At 52.8% G+C, this 17610-nt stretch overlaps 1 protein-coding gene across 2 annotated transcripts; it reads right to left on the bottom strand.

Moving 5' to 3' along the window:
- Positions 1–794: 794 nt before the first annotated feature.
- On the bottom strand, positions 795–16589 carry ADCK2 (aarF domain containing kinase 2). Of its 2 annotated transcripts, XM_082400303.1 has the most exons (8): positions 14428–16585; positions 12530–12676; positions 10260–10388; positions 9169–9264; positions 6245–6496; positions 4763–4891; positions 3870–3923; positions 795–1218 (listed from the first exon to the last, which is right to left on the bottom strand). In XM_082400303.1, the coding sequence occupies exons 1-8, from the start codon at positions 15358–15360 to the stop codon at positions 1078–1080; spliced, it is 1881 nt and encodes a 626-aa protein (XP_082256429.1). In that variant the 5' UTR covers positions 15361–16585; the 3' UTR covers positions 795–1077. The 2 variants fall into 2 exon arrangements, with proteins under 2 accessions (XP_082256429.1, XP_082256430.1); XM_082400304.1 differs by lacking the exon at positions 3870–3923 and having other exon boundaries at positions 14428–16589.
- Positions 16590–17610: the final 1021 nt, after the last annotated feature.

The following is a 17610-nucleotide window of genomic DNA, read 5'->3' as shown; positions in this document are numbered from 1 at the left end:
GCAGAGGGCGGCAGTGGCCGCCACCCCTTCCTTCGCTGCTGAAGTGTCACTGGGTGCTACCGTGGATTTCCAGTCCTGGTTAACAGGATGTACTTATTATATTATCTATATATTAATATTAACCGAAATTAACCCTGGGCAAATGCACAAGGGCCTGAACATTGCTCAGAAAAACCAGAATCTAAATGCTAATATGTGAGTGCAGGGGATCTTTAAGAAGAACGGCAGAGCTGATTCTGTTCCTGTCTCTAGTATGTCACATTAACCATTAATCGTTGTGGTTTTTTTCCTTTTACCTTATAATACAACTTAGCAAGAGGTTGGCAAAAAATATTTTAAATTGTCGAGAGGATAATTTGAGATACAGTGAAACTTGCCCTAAGTGAAGGCTGTGCCTTCAGAGATTGGCTAGTGATGGTAGCACCTGTATAAAACTTATAAATTACATATGTGCACGTATATATAAATACATGCAACTTTTTACCAATAGGGCACATAATCAAAACATTTGAAACAAAACAAACAAAAAACACAAAATACTGTGGGGAATTCCCTGGTGGTCCAGTGGTTAGGACTCCTGTGCTTTCACTGCCGAGGGCCCGGGTTCAGTCCCCGGTCAGGGAACTAAGATCCCGCGAGCAGTGCACCAAAAAAAACAAAATACAAAAAACATTTGGAAGCCATGGGTCTACAGGAGTCTATGACATTTTCTAACCTAGATATCAGAGTCTGGAAATAACCAGCAGGACCCACCTGATCCGGGAGTATAGAGGGTTAAGATGAGAAGAGAGAAAAACCAGAAAACAAAGTAAGTTTATTCGTCCTCCTTCAGAGAACATTTTCCCTGAAATAGAGTCTCCCTGACACCAGGCCCAGCTTCCACGACTGAACTGAGAGGACCTTCTTTCCCTTTACTTCCCCAACTAACCCAAACCTTTTAAAACAGATGCCTGAAACCAAATCGGAGTGAAAAGCAGTGGCAGGTCTTCCACAATCCCAGTTTTAGAATGTTCAAGCTGCCACAGGAGAGGCTGTGGGGAGTGGCCTCCAGTTGAGATGAAGCACCCACTGCTGCAGTCAGCGGGAGGTCGCTAGTCCTTGCAGAAGGAAGGGCTTTGCTGCCTCCAGGATGTCCAGTTTAGGGTCCAGTGAGCGGCCAAGCCCCTCCAACACCATGATGGCAAACACAATTGAGGCAAAGTTGCTCTCAAGCTTTACCTGAAACAGAAAAACAGTGGTTCTTTCCGAAGCCCATTGATATACAGAGAGTGTCCTGGGTAACATGTCACCGTCCACTCCCGGCCTCGTCTACCTGCCCATGTGATTTTTATCATCTACCTAACATTCTTTTCCCTGCCCAGTCATTTGTCCCACCATCTCATCTACTCACCCAACCCCCCACCTACTAGAAATATTAAGGAAAATATAGGGGATGCAGTGTGTACAGCTCTTCTCTAGGGGAAGTGTGTAAGTGTGTGAATGACTTAAAAATACTAAAGTGAATAGTTTACAGCTACACCGGGAACCAGAAATCTAAATAAGGGTCATTCTTCAAAATCCACAGTAGTCTTTTTGAGACCAAGCACAACCGGCTTTGCTCAAATACAGCAGAGTTTCTTCCCCTTTGGAGCCAGGTTAATAGTAATAACAGATTACGTGGATTACCCAATTAATTCTCAAAAGTACTCTCATTATCTCCATTCAGTAGATAAGGACGCTAAGGCTCAGGGTGGCTCAGGTGGTGACTTGCTCAAGGCCTCTGGGTGAGGAAGAGTAGAGCCAGGATTTAAACCTAGAACAAGAATCTCTTTTCAGGTGGACAGAAGGTCAGGCAATGGAAGGCTGACTCTTGGGGAAATAATCTTTGTTAAAAGTAAAGGGGACTTCCCTGGTGGCGCAGTGGTTAAGAATCTGCCTGCCAATGCAGGGGACACGGGTTCAAGCCCTGGTCCGGGAAGACCCCACATGCCATGGAGCAACTAAATCTGTGCGCCACAACTACTGAGCCTGCACTCTAAAGCCCGTGAGCCACAACTACTGAGCCCACGTGACACAACTACTGAAGCCCAAGTGCTTAGAGCCCGTGCTCCACAACAAGAGAAGCCCGCGCGCCGCAATGAAGAGTAGCCCCCTCGCCGCAGGTAGAGAAAGCCCGCGCCAGCAACAAAGACCCAATGCAGCCATAAATAAATATTTAAATATTTTTAAATAAATAAATAAACAAGGGGTATTTGTCTCAGTTAAGGCCCAAAAACTTGTCTGGGGAGTCAGATGGCTGATCAGGAGAAAGAGGCATGTTATAAATGCACACTCATCATGGGAATGTAAAATTGTGCAGGCTATGGAAGACAGTATGGAGCTTCCCCAAAAACTAAAAAAAATCCCATCTGTAAATCAACTGTACTTCAATTTAAAAGAAACTATGTGATCTAGCAATCACACTTCTGTGTAAATATCCAAAAACAATTGAAAGCAGGATCTCAAAGAGATATTCGCACACCTGTGTTCACTGCAGCATTGTTCTTAGTAGCCAAGAGGTAGAAGTGGCCCAAATGTCCATCAAAGGATGAACGAATAAAGAAAATACGGTATATACATACAATGGAATATTACTGAGTCTTTAAAAAAAAGGCAACCCTATCACCTGCTACAAAGTGCATGAACCTCAAGAACATTACATCAAGTGAAATAAGCTGGTCACAAAAGGACAAATACCATATGATTCTACTTATATGAGAAATCTAGAGTCATCAAAATCATGGACACAGAAAGTGGAACAGTGGTTGCCAGGGGCTGGGGGGGAGAGAGACATGGGGAGTTTTTGTTCAGTAGATACAGAGTTTTAGTTTTGCAAGATGAGAAAATTCTAGAGCTCTAGCGATCTGTTACACAACTATGTGAATGTGGTTGACACTGCTGAGCTGTGCACTTGGAGATGGGTAGGGGTAAATTTTATATTATTTTTTTAACCACAATTTAAAATGTTTTGAATTGTTTTAAATTAAGTGCCTGGTGAAGCACTTGAATAGAGTGGCTGTACTCGATCGGCCCTCTCTCTGCTGTCCTGTCCTGAGAATCACAATGACAACAGCAAACATCTAAAGCGCTGGTAACCATTGTGTCCCACGCAGTGTGTGAGGAAGGCTGTGTGCCAATGGGAGCACCGGAGGCCGGAGAACAAAGCAGCTGGGAGTGGGGCCCCGCGGTCGGGCTGTGGGCACGGGTTCGGGCACTACCATGGGGGCCACCTGGCCAGGGGCGAGTTGCTCGGTGCCGGCCTCGAGGAATGTTGCGGGGATTAAATCAGATACTAATAAATGTTACACAGCTAAATTAGGTGCGTAGAGGGGAGTCACGGCACACCGCTACCGTTGTCACGGCCTCATCCGGCCCTCCCAGCGGCCCCGGGGAGACTTGGAGAGGCTTGAGCAGGTCAGAGCTGGTGGGTGCAGAGCTGGCTGTGAGCCTCACCCTCCGGCTCCCCGTCCCGTGCAATTGAACTCCCGGGAGTGTGTGTTCATTCCCAGTTCTCTCCAAGCCAGCCCCCTAGCAATGATTAAAGCTTTCCCCAATCCTAAGGTGATATTTAGGTCATTTTTAAAATGGAACCTGTCAAAAGTTTTGGAAAGCATAAAGTTTTTCACCAAAAACCCCACCAATGTGGGATCACAACATGACCAAGGAAAGATCTTGCCGGACGTCAAGAAACAGAAACAGCACTCTTCACCACAGGGATCGGTGCATGCAACGTTTTCAAAAACGAGATCTCACATAAGAAAAGTACCTGTCACCACCCTGAGGCCACCCGCCTTCCCCAGAGCCCTCCCCTCCTGCCTGACCAGAGGGCGAGCTCTCCACCCAGGCCTCACCTTGTGAGTCATCAGCAACTTAAAGACATTCGAGAGAAGGATGGAAACTTGAAGCTGGAAAACAGAATAAAGAGTCTGCAGAGGCTGCAGAGCCCTCGGGAACCCCTTCTCCCTTGCCGGCCCCGTCCCACGTCCATACACACGCACGCACGCACGCACGCACACCAGTGAGCAGGAACAGACTGCCTGACAAATCCCAGAAAGGACTGCACGCACGCAAGCCCAACTTCCGCCTCACAGCTGAGTTCACAGACCCCTCGGAAGGACCAGCCTGGAGGCCTCTACCCGCACTCCCGGCACACGCAGACATCACGTGGGGATAAATAAGACAGGCAGCGCCGGGGGCCAGCTGCCGCTCCTCACTGCCAGTGGGCCGCCTCTTGTTCCGACTCGCTCCAGCTAGTGTGGGCTTGGGAGTGCACTTGGGAAGAAAACTCAGGTTTGTCAGAACTGTGTGCAGCATACCAAGTGGGCTCTGCTGCAGGTCTAAATAGAGGACGTGAACATTCGGTATGTCCTCTGTCTGCTCAGGGGCCTCAGTCCTCCCTCGCCCCACCCCCATGCTCCACTGAGCTCCACGGAGATAAAGCAGCAGAACAGCTGACCCCCAGTCTGGGCAGGGCAGGTACGCAGCACTACATATGTCACCATCCCAGCAGCCACCCAGGAGAGCCTGGTCAAGGAGCCACTCTTGAAAGCCGGGATTCCAGAGGGCCGCCTCACACCTCAAAGATGTGGGCAGAGGAAAAGGTTTGTTCTTTATCTGCCTTAAAACCCAAGCCCCTCAAGACCTCCCCCCATGAAGAGGTCTCCCTTAGACCTGTGGTTTGCTGTGTCCAAGGGCAAGGTCAGTAAACACCCCAAGGCCCCTGCCCCTGGAGTGGCCTGCTTACCTTTTCCAGGGTGATGGTGTTCTTCCTGGCCTGGGTCACCAGCCTGGCCATCTCAGCCTTAAATCCCTCCACATCCTTGCACTCACTGGCCCGGGCATGATGCAGGATGAGCTCAGCCACTCTTTGGCCCTGGAAGACGCAAAAGAAGAAAACTAGGTAGAGTCAAGAGGGCACAAAACTAGATGCTCTGCCCAAACTTCTTCATATCCTAGTTGTTCCCACCCCAAATTTTCTACCACCCTGCTTTTGGCCACCCATCCTTTTTTAGCTTTACCTCCCCGCCCCGCCATACCTGGTAAACAGTCAAGGTCTTTTGCAGCTTGTCTTGGGCAGGGGGCCCCCACCTATACTCAGCGCAGTCAAGGAAAGCAGCTGCACTGTCTCCTTTGCCTCCAAGGCCACCCAGGCCCAGCAGCAAAGCCAGTGCCTGCTACGCGGCACTACCGACCAACCCGCCTGCCCCAGAGCCACCAGGACCGGCCGCCAGGCTGGACCAGCCACACCATCCTCGAGGGCGGTCTTCCCGCCCGAACAGAATTCCCTGCTCACGGCTCCAGCCGTCTCGCTCCTCCTCCGCCCAGGAAGCCCCTGATCAAAGCCTACATGGTCTCCCCAGCACCCACGCAGCCCCGGCGGTCACAGCCCAGGAGCCAAGCTCCTCCTCCTCGGCCGTGACCTTCTTCTTCTGCCCAAACCTGTGCAGAGGAGCACCTCCCGCCCCCTCACCCGCCACTGCACCTCAGTGTTGAACCTTGGCCCGGGAGATGCTTCCCAACTGGCTCAGGCTCAAGCCTCTGGTCTGCCCCCTCAGAAGCCTCCTAAGCAGGGGTTCCTCTGAATTTTGCCTTTTCCTCCAGCTTTCTTTTTCCCAGGGTCTTTCTTACTGGAGAATTCACGGTCACCCTTGATGTGGCACTTTACGTTGACTCAGTAGAGGCTTTGCTGAGTCCCTTTTGCTAAATAATAATTCTCAACCACTGGAGCCCCTCAGAGGCACGGGGTGGGGGGTTAAAACCACTTATGTCCCGTACCCCCGCGCCAATCAGGTGTCTTCCCACACCTGGAGAATAAGTTCCCTGAGCTGCTGCTTCTCACCAGCCCCACCTTCTCGCAGCAAATGGCACAGACCAGGGCGGCTGTTATTCAGTCAAGAAGCTAGCGTTCCCAGGGCCCAACTGTACACTTACTGAGGAAGGAAGAGAGGCCACCAGAACAACAGCATTTGGGAAGGAGGCGTGCCTTCCCATCATTCCAAACCATGAGCCGCTCGAACAGGCCCGTTCTGACTACAGAGCCTTAGGCAGCTTCATTTCCCTGCTCCTCTTCCTTCTCCCTCCTTCCTCTCTCTGCTCCACCCATTTCCATCAGGAGCACCCTTGGCAAACACCGGCATTTACAAGAATGACAAACGCTGAGGCGCCCCAAGGTTCCCAAGGGCCTAAAAAATTCAGCCCCAACTCCCGAGGGCCCGGCGGGTCTCACCTGCCCCATCACCACGGCCATGAAGACTTCCCGGAAGTTCCTCAGGTCGGCAGCCTGCAGCTCGGCCACAATGCCGGCGTCCAGAAGCACCAGGCACAGCGGGCACCGGGCAGGCGTCACAGCCACCGCCAGTGCGTCACAGACATCTACCTGCTGAGGCTGCGCCTCTTGGCTCTTGGGAAGACCGTCGGCGCCCTGGACCAGGATGTTCCCAGGGTGAAGGTCCGCATGGACAAAGTTGTCCACAAATATCTGGGAAGAGATCAGAGCTACTCTAGGCTAAGTCAACCTCACCATCCCATCACCACGAGGCCACACGTGGAAAAGCTTCCAGGGTGACGGCGAGTTCCCGAGGATGAATTACAAGGCAGAGAGGTGTGCGTTTTATAAAGCCTCAGGGCTTGATATCATCGATTCAGAATTTGTACAGGGACAAGCCAGGTTGATGTTTTCAAGAGAAAGTTTATTTTCAAAGTAAAGAGCATTAAAAATGATCATAGGGGAACATGATCAAAGACCAAACCGCATTTCAAGAGACTTATTTTTACTCTATGAGTTGAGCAATTAATATTCAAATTAAAAATTATCTAGTCATTGTTGACAGATTTTCCCCAAACCTCTCAGTTCTTAAAATTCATGTAACTTCCTTTCTTTAAAAATATTTCATAAATCAGACTTCACCTCCATTACCTCCATCCGTCCACATAATGAAGTCTAAACAGTGATCCTGACAACCGTACTGGCACATGGAATCGGGAGGCTGGGAGAAATGGCTTTGAACCTGCTAAGCAGGAAAGAAAGCCCCAGGGACTGTGATGGAGGGAAAGTCAGGCGTGACTTTGTGGAACAGGAATCTGCCTGCTGTGAAAGATCAGAGAAACCACCATTAATCCTTCTATGAGGGGAAGGAGAGACCCGGGGCAGAGGTACAGAACAGCTGCTGCTGGAGGGGCTCCGGGGGGACTCCTTCCTCCTACTGGATGCAGGCCGAAGACCCCATCCCTCATGGTGGTCATGGCAGCAGGTCACAGAGCGACCCTTCTTGTCCAGATCCTGGCTCTGCTGGAGGTAAGGGAGGCTGCTATCCTGGTGAAAATCCCGGGAACTGAGGAAGCCGGGGCCTGCACACCTGTAGGATACGGTCACCAAAGGCTAGGTGACCCCCGACCCTGGGACAGAACCTCCTGGCACCTTGCTGTTAGCTGAGCCCCCAGGGTCCTTGATCCCACAAGCTGGAAGCCCCCCGTGATCTCCCGACTCCTGAGCGCTGCTCAGCACTGCTTCTCCCCTAGCTACTCCCCCCTGCACCCTCCCCTCTGGCCCACAGTGTGCCTCGGAGCCCTGTTACCGGGACAAAGTCCTCTCCCCACTGAGCTTCCACTGCGCTGACAGTGGAAACCCAGCTCTCCAGCGACAACCCCACTTCTCCAGGAGCCCCTTGGGTGAGGGCTACCTATTCTCGACACCCACGCACCCCAGGGCTGGAGGTGAAGTCAGAGCCACTCAACCACCACCCCCTCTCACCCTGAGCCCTCTCCAGGAGTGTCTGGCTTACAGCCTCCTGTGCTGTCCACCTGCACCACACCACCGTCCGGCTCAGAACGCCCATTCTCACCTCCGCCCCACTTCTGCCACCTGCCTGGCCCTCACGGCTCCACCTTGGTTACCTGGTTTCTTTCCTCCTACTCTCTGACCACATGCCTGGTTCCTTCCTACCCCGATTCTGCACCCCCAGACCTGGGCACTCGTCCTCACTATGCATCCTAGACCAGCCGTCTCTGCCTCGACCACTCTCTTCTGTGCCAACCACCAGGAAGACCTCAGACCCTCGACAATCTCAGTATCTTCTTTTTTTTTTTTTTTTTTAATTTATTTATTTTTACTTATTATTTTTGGCTGTGTTCGGTCTTTGTTGCCGTGCACGGGCTTTCTCTAGTTGCAGCGAGCGGGGGCTACTCTTCGTTGTGGTGCACGGGCTTCTCATTGCGGTAGCTTCTCTTGTTGCAGAGCACAGGCTCTAGAGCGCGTGGGCTTCAGTAGATATGGCGCGTGGGCTCAGTAGTTGTGGCTCGTGGGCTGTAGAGCGCAGGCTCAGTAGTTGTGGCTCACAGGCTTAGTTGCTCCGTGGCATGTGGGATCTTCCCGGACCAGGGCTTGAACCCGTGTCCCCTGCATTGGCAGGCGGATTCTTAACCACTGCGCCACCAGGGAAGCCCGCGTATCTTCTTTCTTTGCTCCTACACGTGAGCTGCTAACGATGCTGGGTTCCTGCTGTTACTACTCGTGATGAAATAACTGATATTGCTTTGGGCTCACTGTAGCCTTTTTTGAGTGTCAACTCATTAATAATTATTGTCAGGCCATCCTCTCCAAGGAGACAGCTAGACTTCCTTCACATCCTGGAGGAGATGGCGCCACTTCCTGAACAAATCCTGGGGCTGGGACAGCCCATCCTAAATGACCCTCGGGTACCCGTACTTAACCCACTTATTTAGCATCACCTGTCTTCCCACTGAACAGGAATGTTCCCTGAACATTGTTGTCATGTCTCTTTTGCTCACAACTGTAAATCCAGCACTTAATTCAGTGTGTGGCACGTAGCAGGTGCTCAACAAATACTTGCTGAATGAATGAATGAAATAGCATGTAACACCTGAGGTTGTCTTTGGCTGTTTGTCTAAACTGTAGGCAAGTCGGGCGGGGCCTGGGTCTCCCTCCCCACTCTTGCACAGAGACACAGTGCATGACACGGAGAAAGTGCTCAACAGAAAGCTGTAGAAGAAGGCGTGTTTGGGTCAGCTCGGCTATCTCTAGAGCTGACCCTCTCCAGCCAGTGGCCGGTTGCTTGGCCAAGCAGGGTCCCCCGCCTCCCACACACAATTCCACCGCGTGCCAGCTAAGCGCCCGCCCTGCCGTGAACTCACCATCTTCAGGAGCATGTTGATCCCCAGCCGCGCAATCTTCCTCTTCACGTCCACGGGAATCCCTGCTTGCTGGTAACTAGACACAGGCACACTCTCCTGGGGGAAGATCGGGGAGAGAACAGCTTTAGCCTGCACAGCCCGCGACTGCCTCGCTCCTCAGCTCCACAGGGACACACCCGCACGGCCTTCCCACTGATTGGGAAGTGACCCGGAGAGGTTTTCCTTTCTTAGAGCCCCTATGAATCTGTTACCCACAAGATAATTTTAACCTATTTACACTTCCCTTCTACAATACGTATCAACAAGTCCCATAGGTTTACTAGGGAGGAAATCCATTGACTGCCACCCACAGGTAAGAGGCTTTGCTGTCAGGGTGAGCTTGTTTCTGGGCAAGAATCAGCCAATAGGGACATGAATGAGCTCTGTGACCTCACTGGAGGGAAAAGAAAAGGAAGAGAGAAGAAAGGGGAGCCAGTCAGTACGCATTTCGTATAGGTTATTTAATTGTCAAAGCAGCCTATTGAGATAGATCTTGTTATCCCTAATTAACAAATAAAAGAACTAAAGCCCAGAGAGTTTAAGTAACTTGCTCAAAGTCACACAACTAGTAACAGTGGGTCATTCAGGTCACTCCTCTGGATCTCATTACCATCTTTACAAAGGAGACTGAACCAGGAGACAGCTAAGGCCATGACAGGAATACTTGTTGAGCACTTTCTCTGTGTTGAGCACTTTCGCTGTGCAGTCTCTGTGCAGAGGGCATTTTGCATTCAATGTGTCATTGACTTTTGGGACAACTCTACGAGGCAGGAAGGGTTGCCTGCTGTTGTACAGGAGGGAACTGAAGCCAGCCAGCAAATACAGCGGCAGAGCAGACCTCCAAATCCAGAAAGTCTGAGGCCAGGGCCAGGCTCTCAGCCACCTTGCTACACTGCCTTCCACCCTCAGGCGTATCCAGACCCCTCTCAGTTTTACAGGCAGTAATCACATGCTCTCTTGGCTTTTGTCTTTTCCAACTCAGGCCTTCCTGTGAAGGGGAGACGACCTGACTATGAGCAAAAGGCGCGGCCAGGGGAAGCTCTCAGTCTTACTTCATACGTTTCCACCAAGACATCCCTGGTGACAAAGGGACGCAGAGGGGTGGGGAATTTGACAGAGTTCACATTCAGGAAGTTGCATTGGAAGTGTTCTAGATTCCGAGCTTCATAACGCAGGTCGATCTACAGGGAAATGGAGAGAAGAGGTGAGGGAAGGGGTAGTCTGGGCCCAGGGACAGCAAAATCTGAACCCCCCAAGAGCTAGCAAGTCCCGCGATTCACCTGCCTTCCCCACCTACTCTCCTGCAGAACTCCCAAGAAACTCAGGCTGCCCCAGAAGTCTCGAGCCCCATCCCTACCCAACGACGTGAACTCCAAGCTGCAGACAGCAGACACGCTGGAGGACTTGTCTAAACTGAATTTACGTTCACCCTGCCCCCAGTCACCTGCGAGTCACTGCAGATTACACCTTCTCTCTTACCCTCCACACCCATGGGAGACTCAGTGCCATCAACTCTGCAGCCCTCACCACTCTCAGATCTGTTCCCCTTTTCCATCCCACTGTTCCTCCCACGGTGACTCAAAACCAGTCACCTGAACCCTAACAGAGGTGTCCTAGTTGGGCCCCCTGTCCCCCATCTTCCCTCTCTCCAGTCCGTGTGCTGGTGTCCCCCCACCCCACCTGCAGGATGGAGTCTGCATTCATTAGGATGACGTCCAAGGTGGGCCATGGTTTGGCCCCTGCTTCTCTCTCCAGGTCCATCTCTTGGGGCACCTCCTCCTTCCTCTACTGCCCAAAACTCCAGCTGCACCCAATCTGCAGAGTGCTGAACATCTCAGCCTGCCAGACGCCTCCCCTCTCAGTGCCTTGTTTACTCTCCCTGACTGGAATGTTCTTCCCTCATTTGGGCCAACTGCAAACACTCCCCTTTGGAGAGTCAGCGCAAGCCTAGGGAGCCTGGACCCTCAGGGTGGAATGACCACTTCCCCTCTTGAGCCTCAGCTGAACCCGACTGAACCTGTAGAGACTCCTATTGTAACTCGTGCTTTTTCTCCAAATATTTCACATCAGCCCTCCTTCTCCTACTATATATTCCTTGAGGACAGGAAAACCTCACTTGTTTTCTTAGTTCACCAGCTTCTAACACAGTTCTTAATACACGTTACATGAATTTATAAATGAACATACACCCCCTACATACACCCAGACTCTAAGATTTCAAGGCTGGGAACGTGATCGGACCACTGAGAGCTACAGCTGGTAGGAAGAGTTGATTTTTGAGACAAATGGGGTGCGCTATAGAGGTCTGAGCTTCAAGTGATGGGATCCCATGATGCCTATTAGACTTCTCAAAGGGGAATTGAAGCTCAGGTGGGTGGTAGAACTGAGAGTGATTAATGCCAAGACGGGTGTCAGAAAAGAAGTTATTTTTCTCTGTTTCAATTTTCTTTTATTATCGAAACTACACAACTCCATAGCATAAAGCAAAGCTTTTTAAATGTTAAAACGCATTCCTGGGGCTTAAAACCCTAAATCAGAGGACATAAATGAAGACTTGGCACACTACTTCTGAAAGCCTGCCAATTTCTGTGCCAACCGCCAGGAAGCCAGCACAGATGCCTCCTTGGAGCCCTGAGAGCCTCCAGCATGTTTACCAAGTCTGGCTACTTAAACAGGTGTCCCAAGGGCCCTGGACAAGGAGGAGGTCCTTGTCTACTCATTAAGCCCCGGAAACAAAGCAAAACAAAGGCACAGTGTGTGACTTAGCAAATTCTTCTTCTCCTTCTGGAGTTCGGCCATTGATTGTGGCACAGATAATGCTATATGTTCCACCAGACTCATTTCATTTTCATCCCAGTCACTAAGGAAGACTGCCGTCCCCAAGCTCCTTTGTAGTTACACTGGGCCCGTGTGATTAAAGCTCTGACCTGTAGACTGGGAAGAAGTGATATATATCACTTCCAGACCTGGCCGCAGAATCCTTTACATGACCCTCCGTGGTCTCTCTCCCCATTCCACACTGACCCCAGATGACAAATTTGGGAGGAAACTGGGTCCCTGAATAACTATGGAGTAGAGCTCCCACTCACTCCCTCAGTTCACCTGCATGGAGCTTTCATATAAGCAAAAAATAACATTGTTGCATTAAGTCACTGAGATTTGGATATTCTTTGTTATATCAGCTAGCATCACCGATCCTGACTAATATACTACGTTAGCCACAACACACTGGGAAAATACTCATCCATTCAGCATTTACTAAGCAGCTGCTAATGGCAAAAACTGTTGTGTGCTATTTACAACTGAGGGAAAGAGAATTCACCTGTTGCACCATGAGCTTCTCAAATTCCTCCACAATCTCAGGCAAGCTGAGCCACTTGATTCCTGGCAAAAGTGCAAGGACTCGGCTGCCCATCTTCATCAGCAGCAGGTCCATCTGCACCTGAGCAAGCAGGCCAGGGTGCAACACCTGCCAAAAAGAGGCACAGTGAGACAGGAGGGATCAATCAGGAGGGCACGTCCACCCAGCCAGGGCTGGGTCCCACCGTCAAAGGAGAGTCAGCAGGCTTCTCTCATCAGAGCAAAGGGGAAGCAGTCCCAACGCCCAGGATGCTCCTGCCTTCCTCCCTTTGTGTCTTCCTGAGGAGACTCAGAGGGCAGCCCCCCTGCATGGCACTCAGCTTTGCTGGGAAGAATAGGTGGGCTTCCCCTTCCACATACATTAAGTTTAGATCAGTGACTCCTAAACATCAGCGAGCATAAAAGTCACCGTGGGTTGCTTGGTGAAAATGTGGACTCCCAGATCTCCTCCAAGACCTACTGAATCAGGGACTTCCCTGGTGGTCTAACGGTTAAGACTCCACACTCCCAAGGCAGGGGGCCCGGGATTGATCCCTGATCAGGGAACTAGATCCCACATGCTGCAACTAAGAGCCTACATGCTGCAACTAAGACCCAGCGCAGCCAAATAAATAAATAAATATTTAAAAAAAGAAAAAGACGTACTGAATCAGACTGGCTGGAAGGGGAGCTGGGAATCTGCATTTTACTGAGTGTACAGGTAGCTGAGTCAGGTGGTCCAAAGCCTGCAAAATACTGCTCTAGAGTCACAGAACTCCAGAGGTGGGATGGAAAGAGCTCAAACTCCAGTTCTGCAACCCATTTCCTGTATGAAACTGGACAAGCTGCGCAACCTCTCTCAGCCTCCTGTTCTATCATTTAAAACATGCAGATAGGGGACTTCCCTGGTGGTCCAGTGGTTAAGACTCTATGCTTCCAATGCAGGGGGGCGCCGGTTCAATCCCTGGTTAGGGAACCAAGATCCCACACGCTGCATGGAATGGCCAAAACAACAAACAAAAAAAACTCATGCAGACGATAGCCCCTACCTCCACCTCAAATCGTTTTAGGAATAAAGTGGAGTATAAATAAAGGTATAAGAAAAACAAATGCCTATCTCGGGCATCTAATAAAGATTAAACAATGCATCTGACGTGACGGGCATGTTTCCTGGTATACAGCAGGCATCCACTCCTTTTGTATCCCACAGAGCAGAGGGAACCTTCGAGATATTTTGGACCAGTGTTTCCTAAATGTGCCTAATGATGAGAATCATTTGCAGCATTTATAAAAAGCCAGGCCCAGGCTCTTCCCTTGGAAAGTATGACTCAGTAGGTCTGAGTGAGGCACCCTTGGGAGGGTTTTATCTGAGGGGGTAAAGGAGAGCACTGGGGTATTTGCTACTAGCATCTGCCAGTTCTCCTGGGGACGTGCTGAACAGGGGTGGAAAGGTGTGGAGAGAAGAGTTGATGGAGCCCAGGAAGGGGTGATTGGAAATAAAGAGAGAAGGAAGCCACTTCTGTAAAATGAACACCACCCTCTTGGGCTCACCACAGCACACCTAACACAGTCTGTCTCCGATCTGTCCTGACCCCAGAGCAGGAGGTCAGCTGAATGGTGGGTCCTCCACCCACAGCGGCAGCCAACTCCAAACCCTCTTCATTTTCCTCTTTCAGACCATTCGCATCACCACTCCTTCAAGCCAAGAAATCAAACAGCTTGCGCATCATAGGCACTCAGAGAATGGTCAAGCTAAAAGAAATCAATGGAAGGCAGTGTGGGGTGACTTGCAAAGGGGGACTTCCTGATCTGGGCAGCTCCGTGGAGTCGGTGAGATTTTAGAGATGGGAAGGGCCTGGCTGCAAACATCGGAACACTTACTTTCACAGCCACGGGGATGAGGTGATCTGGCTGTGGTCCATGGGCGAGTCCCGAAGCCTGAGACAAGACTGCATTTGATCCAACCAGGTCAGCTTTAGGGAAGAGCAGCCTTTCTAGAAATGACTGGTCGGCAAGACTTCCGTGAGGCCTCCACGCCTTCCCCAAGTGTCCAGGGAGCTCTCCCAGCCCCCGGACTTTCCCAGCTTCCGAAGAAAGCTGCAGTCTGGAGGCTGTGGCCAGTCTCCGGATGCTGTCATTCTCCAGGAAGGCAGGATTGGCACGTGCTTTGTACACTTGGGCCACGCAGCCGGAACCCACAGGCTCCTGCTTCTCAAAGCAAAGGACCCTCCCCCAGTCCTCTCCGAAGGCCTGCCGTAGGAAGTGTTCAGTGTGGGTCCAAGGATGGGGCGTTACCTGGACGTGCAGCTTGGAGAACTGAGCACAGAAAGCCTCTGAGAAGAGATCACGCCGGGTGCTGGCCCACTGGCCGAGTTTGATGTACGTTGGACCGGAGGTCTCGGTGGCTTTCAGAAGCAGGTGGAGCCAGAGCCTGGAGACACTGGGAGCCAGGTAGGTGAGGGGGTAGAGTAGAAGGAGGGGGAAGAATTTCACCAAGAGCGCCCCCGCCCGGAGCCAGATCCGCAAGTGCAGAAGGAGGCAGCCTAGCCGCCGCTCCGGGGGGACTCTCTCCAGTGGCCCGTTTTCAGCCAGGTCACTCCAACTGGTCCTTTGCCGACACAAGCTCTCCGGGGCCCCCTTGCCAATGTCCTCAGAGGCTGAGATGAGTTTGGGCAAAGTGCCAAGCAGAAGCCAACAAAGTCTAGCCTTGCGACAGCACCCAGAGGGTCTCAGAAGGCCGAGGTCCTTTCTGAGCTCCAAGCCCCTTAGGTGCGACAAGCAGACCCTGACAGAGAAGCGCCAGGGGGTCACCATGCTCTCCCAGAGGTCGCGGTCCAGGCTGCCTGCCTCCAATTAAGGAGCACCCATTTTCGTTCCTTCTTTCCGCAAGGCTGGCCCGAGTCGGGGCCCCAGCTGAGTATTCCACTTGAAAGCGAGGCAGCTGTGAGACGCGGGGCGCTCAGACCTCGCCTCGCATGTGCAGCCTCTGCTGGGTCCTGCTGCGAGTCCCGCCTCCGCAGGGCCGCCCGGCCCCGCGGGCCCGCAACCCTGCCCCGCCTCCGCCGCAGGAGGGCTGGCCCATCTGTCCCAGCTCCCTCCCGGGTACCTCGCCGGGGCCTGAGGCCCGAGGGCTTTCAGGACTGAGCGCCGGAAGGGCCAAGCCAGGCCCAGGTCGGGGAGGTGACCCGCGCGAGGTGGCCGCGCGGGTGGAGACAGAGCCGGGCGGCCGCAGGGTCACCGCGCACGCCGGCCGGCGCGCAGAGGGGCTGCGCGGGGTGGGGCTGGGGCGACCGTGCGGAGGGCCGCGGCGCCGAGAGCCCGGGTGGGGGTGAGGAAGGGCCAGGCGGGGCGAGGCGTGGAGAGCTGGGGCGGGGGTCGGGGGCAGTGCGGACGGCCGAGGACCCGGGCACTGAGTATGGGGTGGGGAGGAGTCGGGCGGGGTTGTAGAGAGCCGAGTCCCCGCGCGCGGTGGGGGTCCGGGCGCCAAGGGCGTGGAAGAGGCGCGGAGGGCCGGGGATCAGAGGGTTGGGGATCGGGGCGCGGAGGGCCGGGTATCAGAGGGTCGGGTATCGGGGCGCCGAGGGCCGGGGATCGGGGCGCCGAGGGCCGGGGATCAGAGGGTCGGGGATCGGGGCGCCGAGGGCCGAGGATCGGGGCGCCGAGGGCCGGGGACCGGGGCGCCGAGGGCCGGGGATCGGGGTGCCGAGGGGCGGGGATCGGGCCGCGGAGGACCGGGAGTCCGGGCGCGGAGGACCCGGGATCCGGGCGCAGAGGGCCGGGAATCCGGACGCGGAGGCCGCGCGATCCGCGTCTTCCGGGACCGCCCGCCCGCAGGCTCGGGGACCGCCCCTTAAAGACGACGCGAGCCGGACTGCGGCCAAGGCTCACCCGGCCCTCGCGTCTTGGAGTCCCAGAAATAGAATTAACCCAAAACGCCAACGCGCCCTCCACGCCCCCTCTCCCCGCTGCGCGTCTGTCTCTCCACTGACATCCTTAGCTTTCCTTACAAAGAGCGCGAAAACGCGGAAACGCTGGGTGAACTGAAGCCGGTTCCGGAACACGGGTCTGGTTTTCAACTGAGCGGGAAGGGAGGGGGTGGGGGGTGAGGGCGGGGGTTGGGAGTGTTGTCCTTGGACGGCTGGAGTCCCTGGCTGCCCCGATTTGGGGAACGTGTTTGGACCTTGGGGAGTGGCTCCGGAAAGAACATTCATTCATTCAACCAATACTTATTAAGCCCCAGTATTTCTTAAACTCAGTCCAGTATTTATCGAGGCTCAATAATATCTATCGTGCTAGGTCCTGGGGACAAGGAGACACATACTGACCTTACAGACTCATCACTTATGAGGAAGACCCCACGTGAAGGAAATGAAGAAGGGGGAGACATAAGATGGCAGCTACTTGGAAGAGGAAAGGAGAGGCTTGGTGGTGGGAGGGTGTTCGGTCTCAGAAAGAATAAAGCCCCCAGATGGAAGGTATTTGGTGTGAGGTTTTGGGGGAGTTTGTTTTTTTAACCTTGAAGAACCAAAGGAAGGTCAGCTACCTCTAGAGAGCAAAGAAGAGCAGAACAGAGCTTGGAAATCAGCCAACACAGCCAGGGAGGGCCCAGTGGTCTTATGCTCTGCTCTTTGGGGCTTAGGAGGCTGCCCTGTGCTGGGGTACCACAGTCATCTCTACATACATGACCCTTTATCTCCACGAGGGTGACAGGCTTCCACAGAAGTCTGCCAGGGCCTCACTAGTGGAAGGGCCCTGAGGAGGGAAACAAGGTCGTGGCCCATGCCTGCTCCTGGAAGTGTGACTGCCACTCACAGCCTAAGAAGTGCTGGAAATGTGGGAACTCCTGCACTGCTAACTAATAATCCATATCCCATTTCCGCAAGATGCGGCAGACCCTTTTAAAGTTCCCTAGACAGAAGTCATACCTACCACCACTGGTTTCAAATATGGCTAGCTATTAATTATGCCCTCCCAGCTTCCTCTGATTTATTTATCCACTCTGTCCCAAAGTTGTAAAATATTCTTGTATGACTCTGATTCACCAAAGGGCTTATTGAGGACTTA

This window comes from Balaenoptera borealis, assembly GCF_965194805.1.
Source record: "Balaenoptera borealis genome assembly, chromosome: 7".
NCBI lineage: Eukaryota > Metazoa > Chordata > Mammalia > Artiodactyla > Balaenopteridae > Balaenoptera > Balaenoptera borealis.
This window is presented reverse-complemented; position numbering and strand designations above follow the sequence as displayed.

Bases quoted from the DNA above. Each gene is read 5' to 3' on its own strand.
- ADCK2 (XM_082400303.1), bottom strand. From the start codon at position 15,360: ATGGTGACCCCCTGGCGCTTCTCTGTCAGGGTCTGCTTGTCGCACCTA. The intron at 12,677-14,427 runs GTAAGTGTTCCG...TCTTTTTGGCAG, and splicing joins TCATCCCCGTGGCTGTGAAA to GTGTTGCACCCTGGCCTGCT. The intron at 6,497-9,168 runs GTGAGTTCACGG...ATCTCTTCCCAG, and splicing joins TCAACATGCTCCTGAAGATG to ATATTTGTGGACAACTTTGT.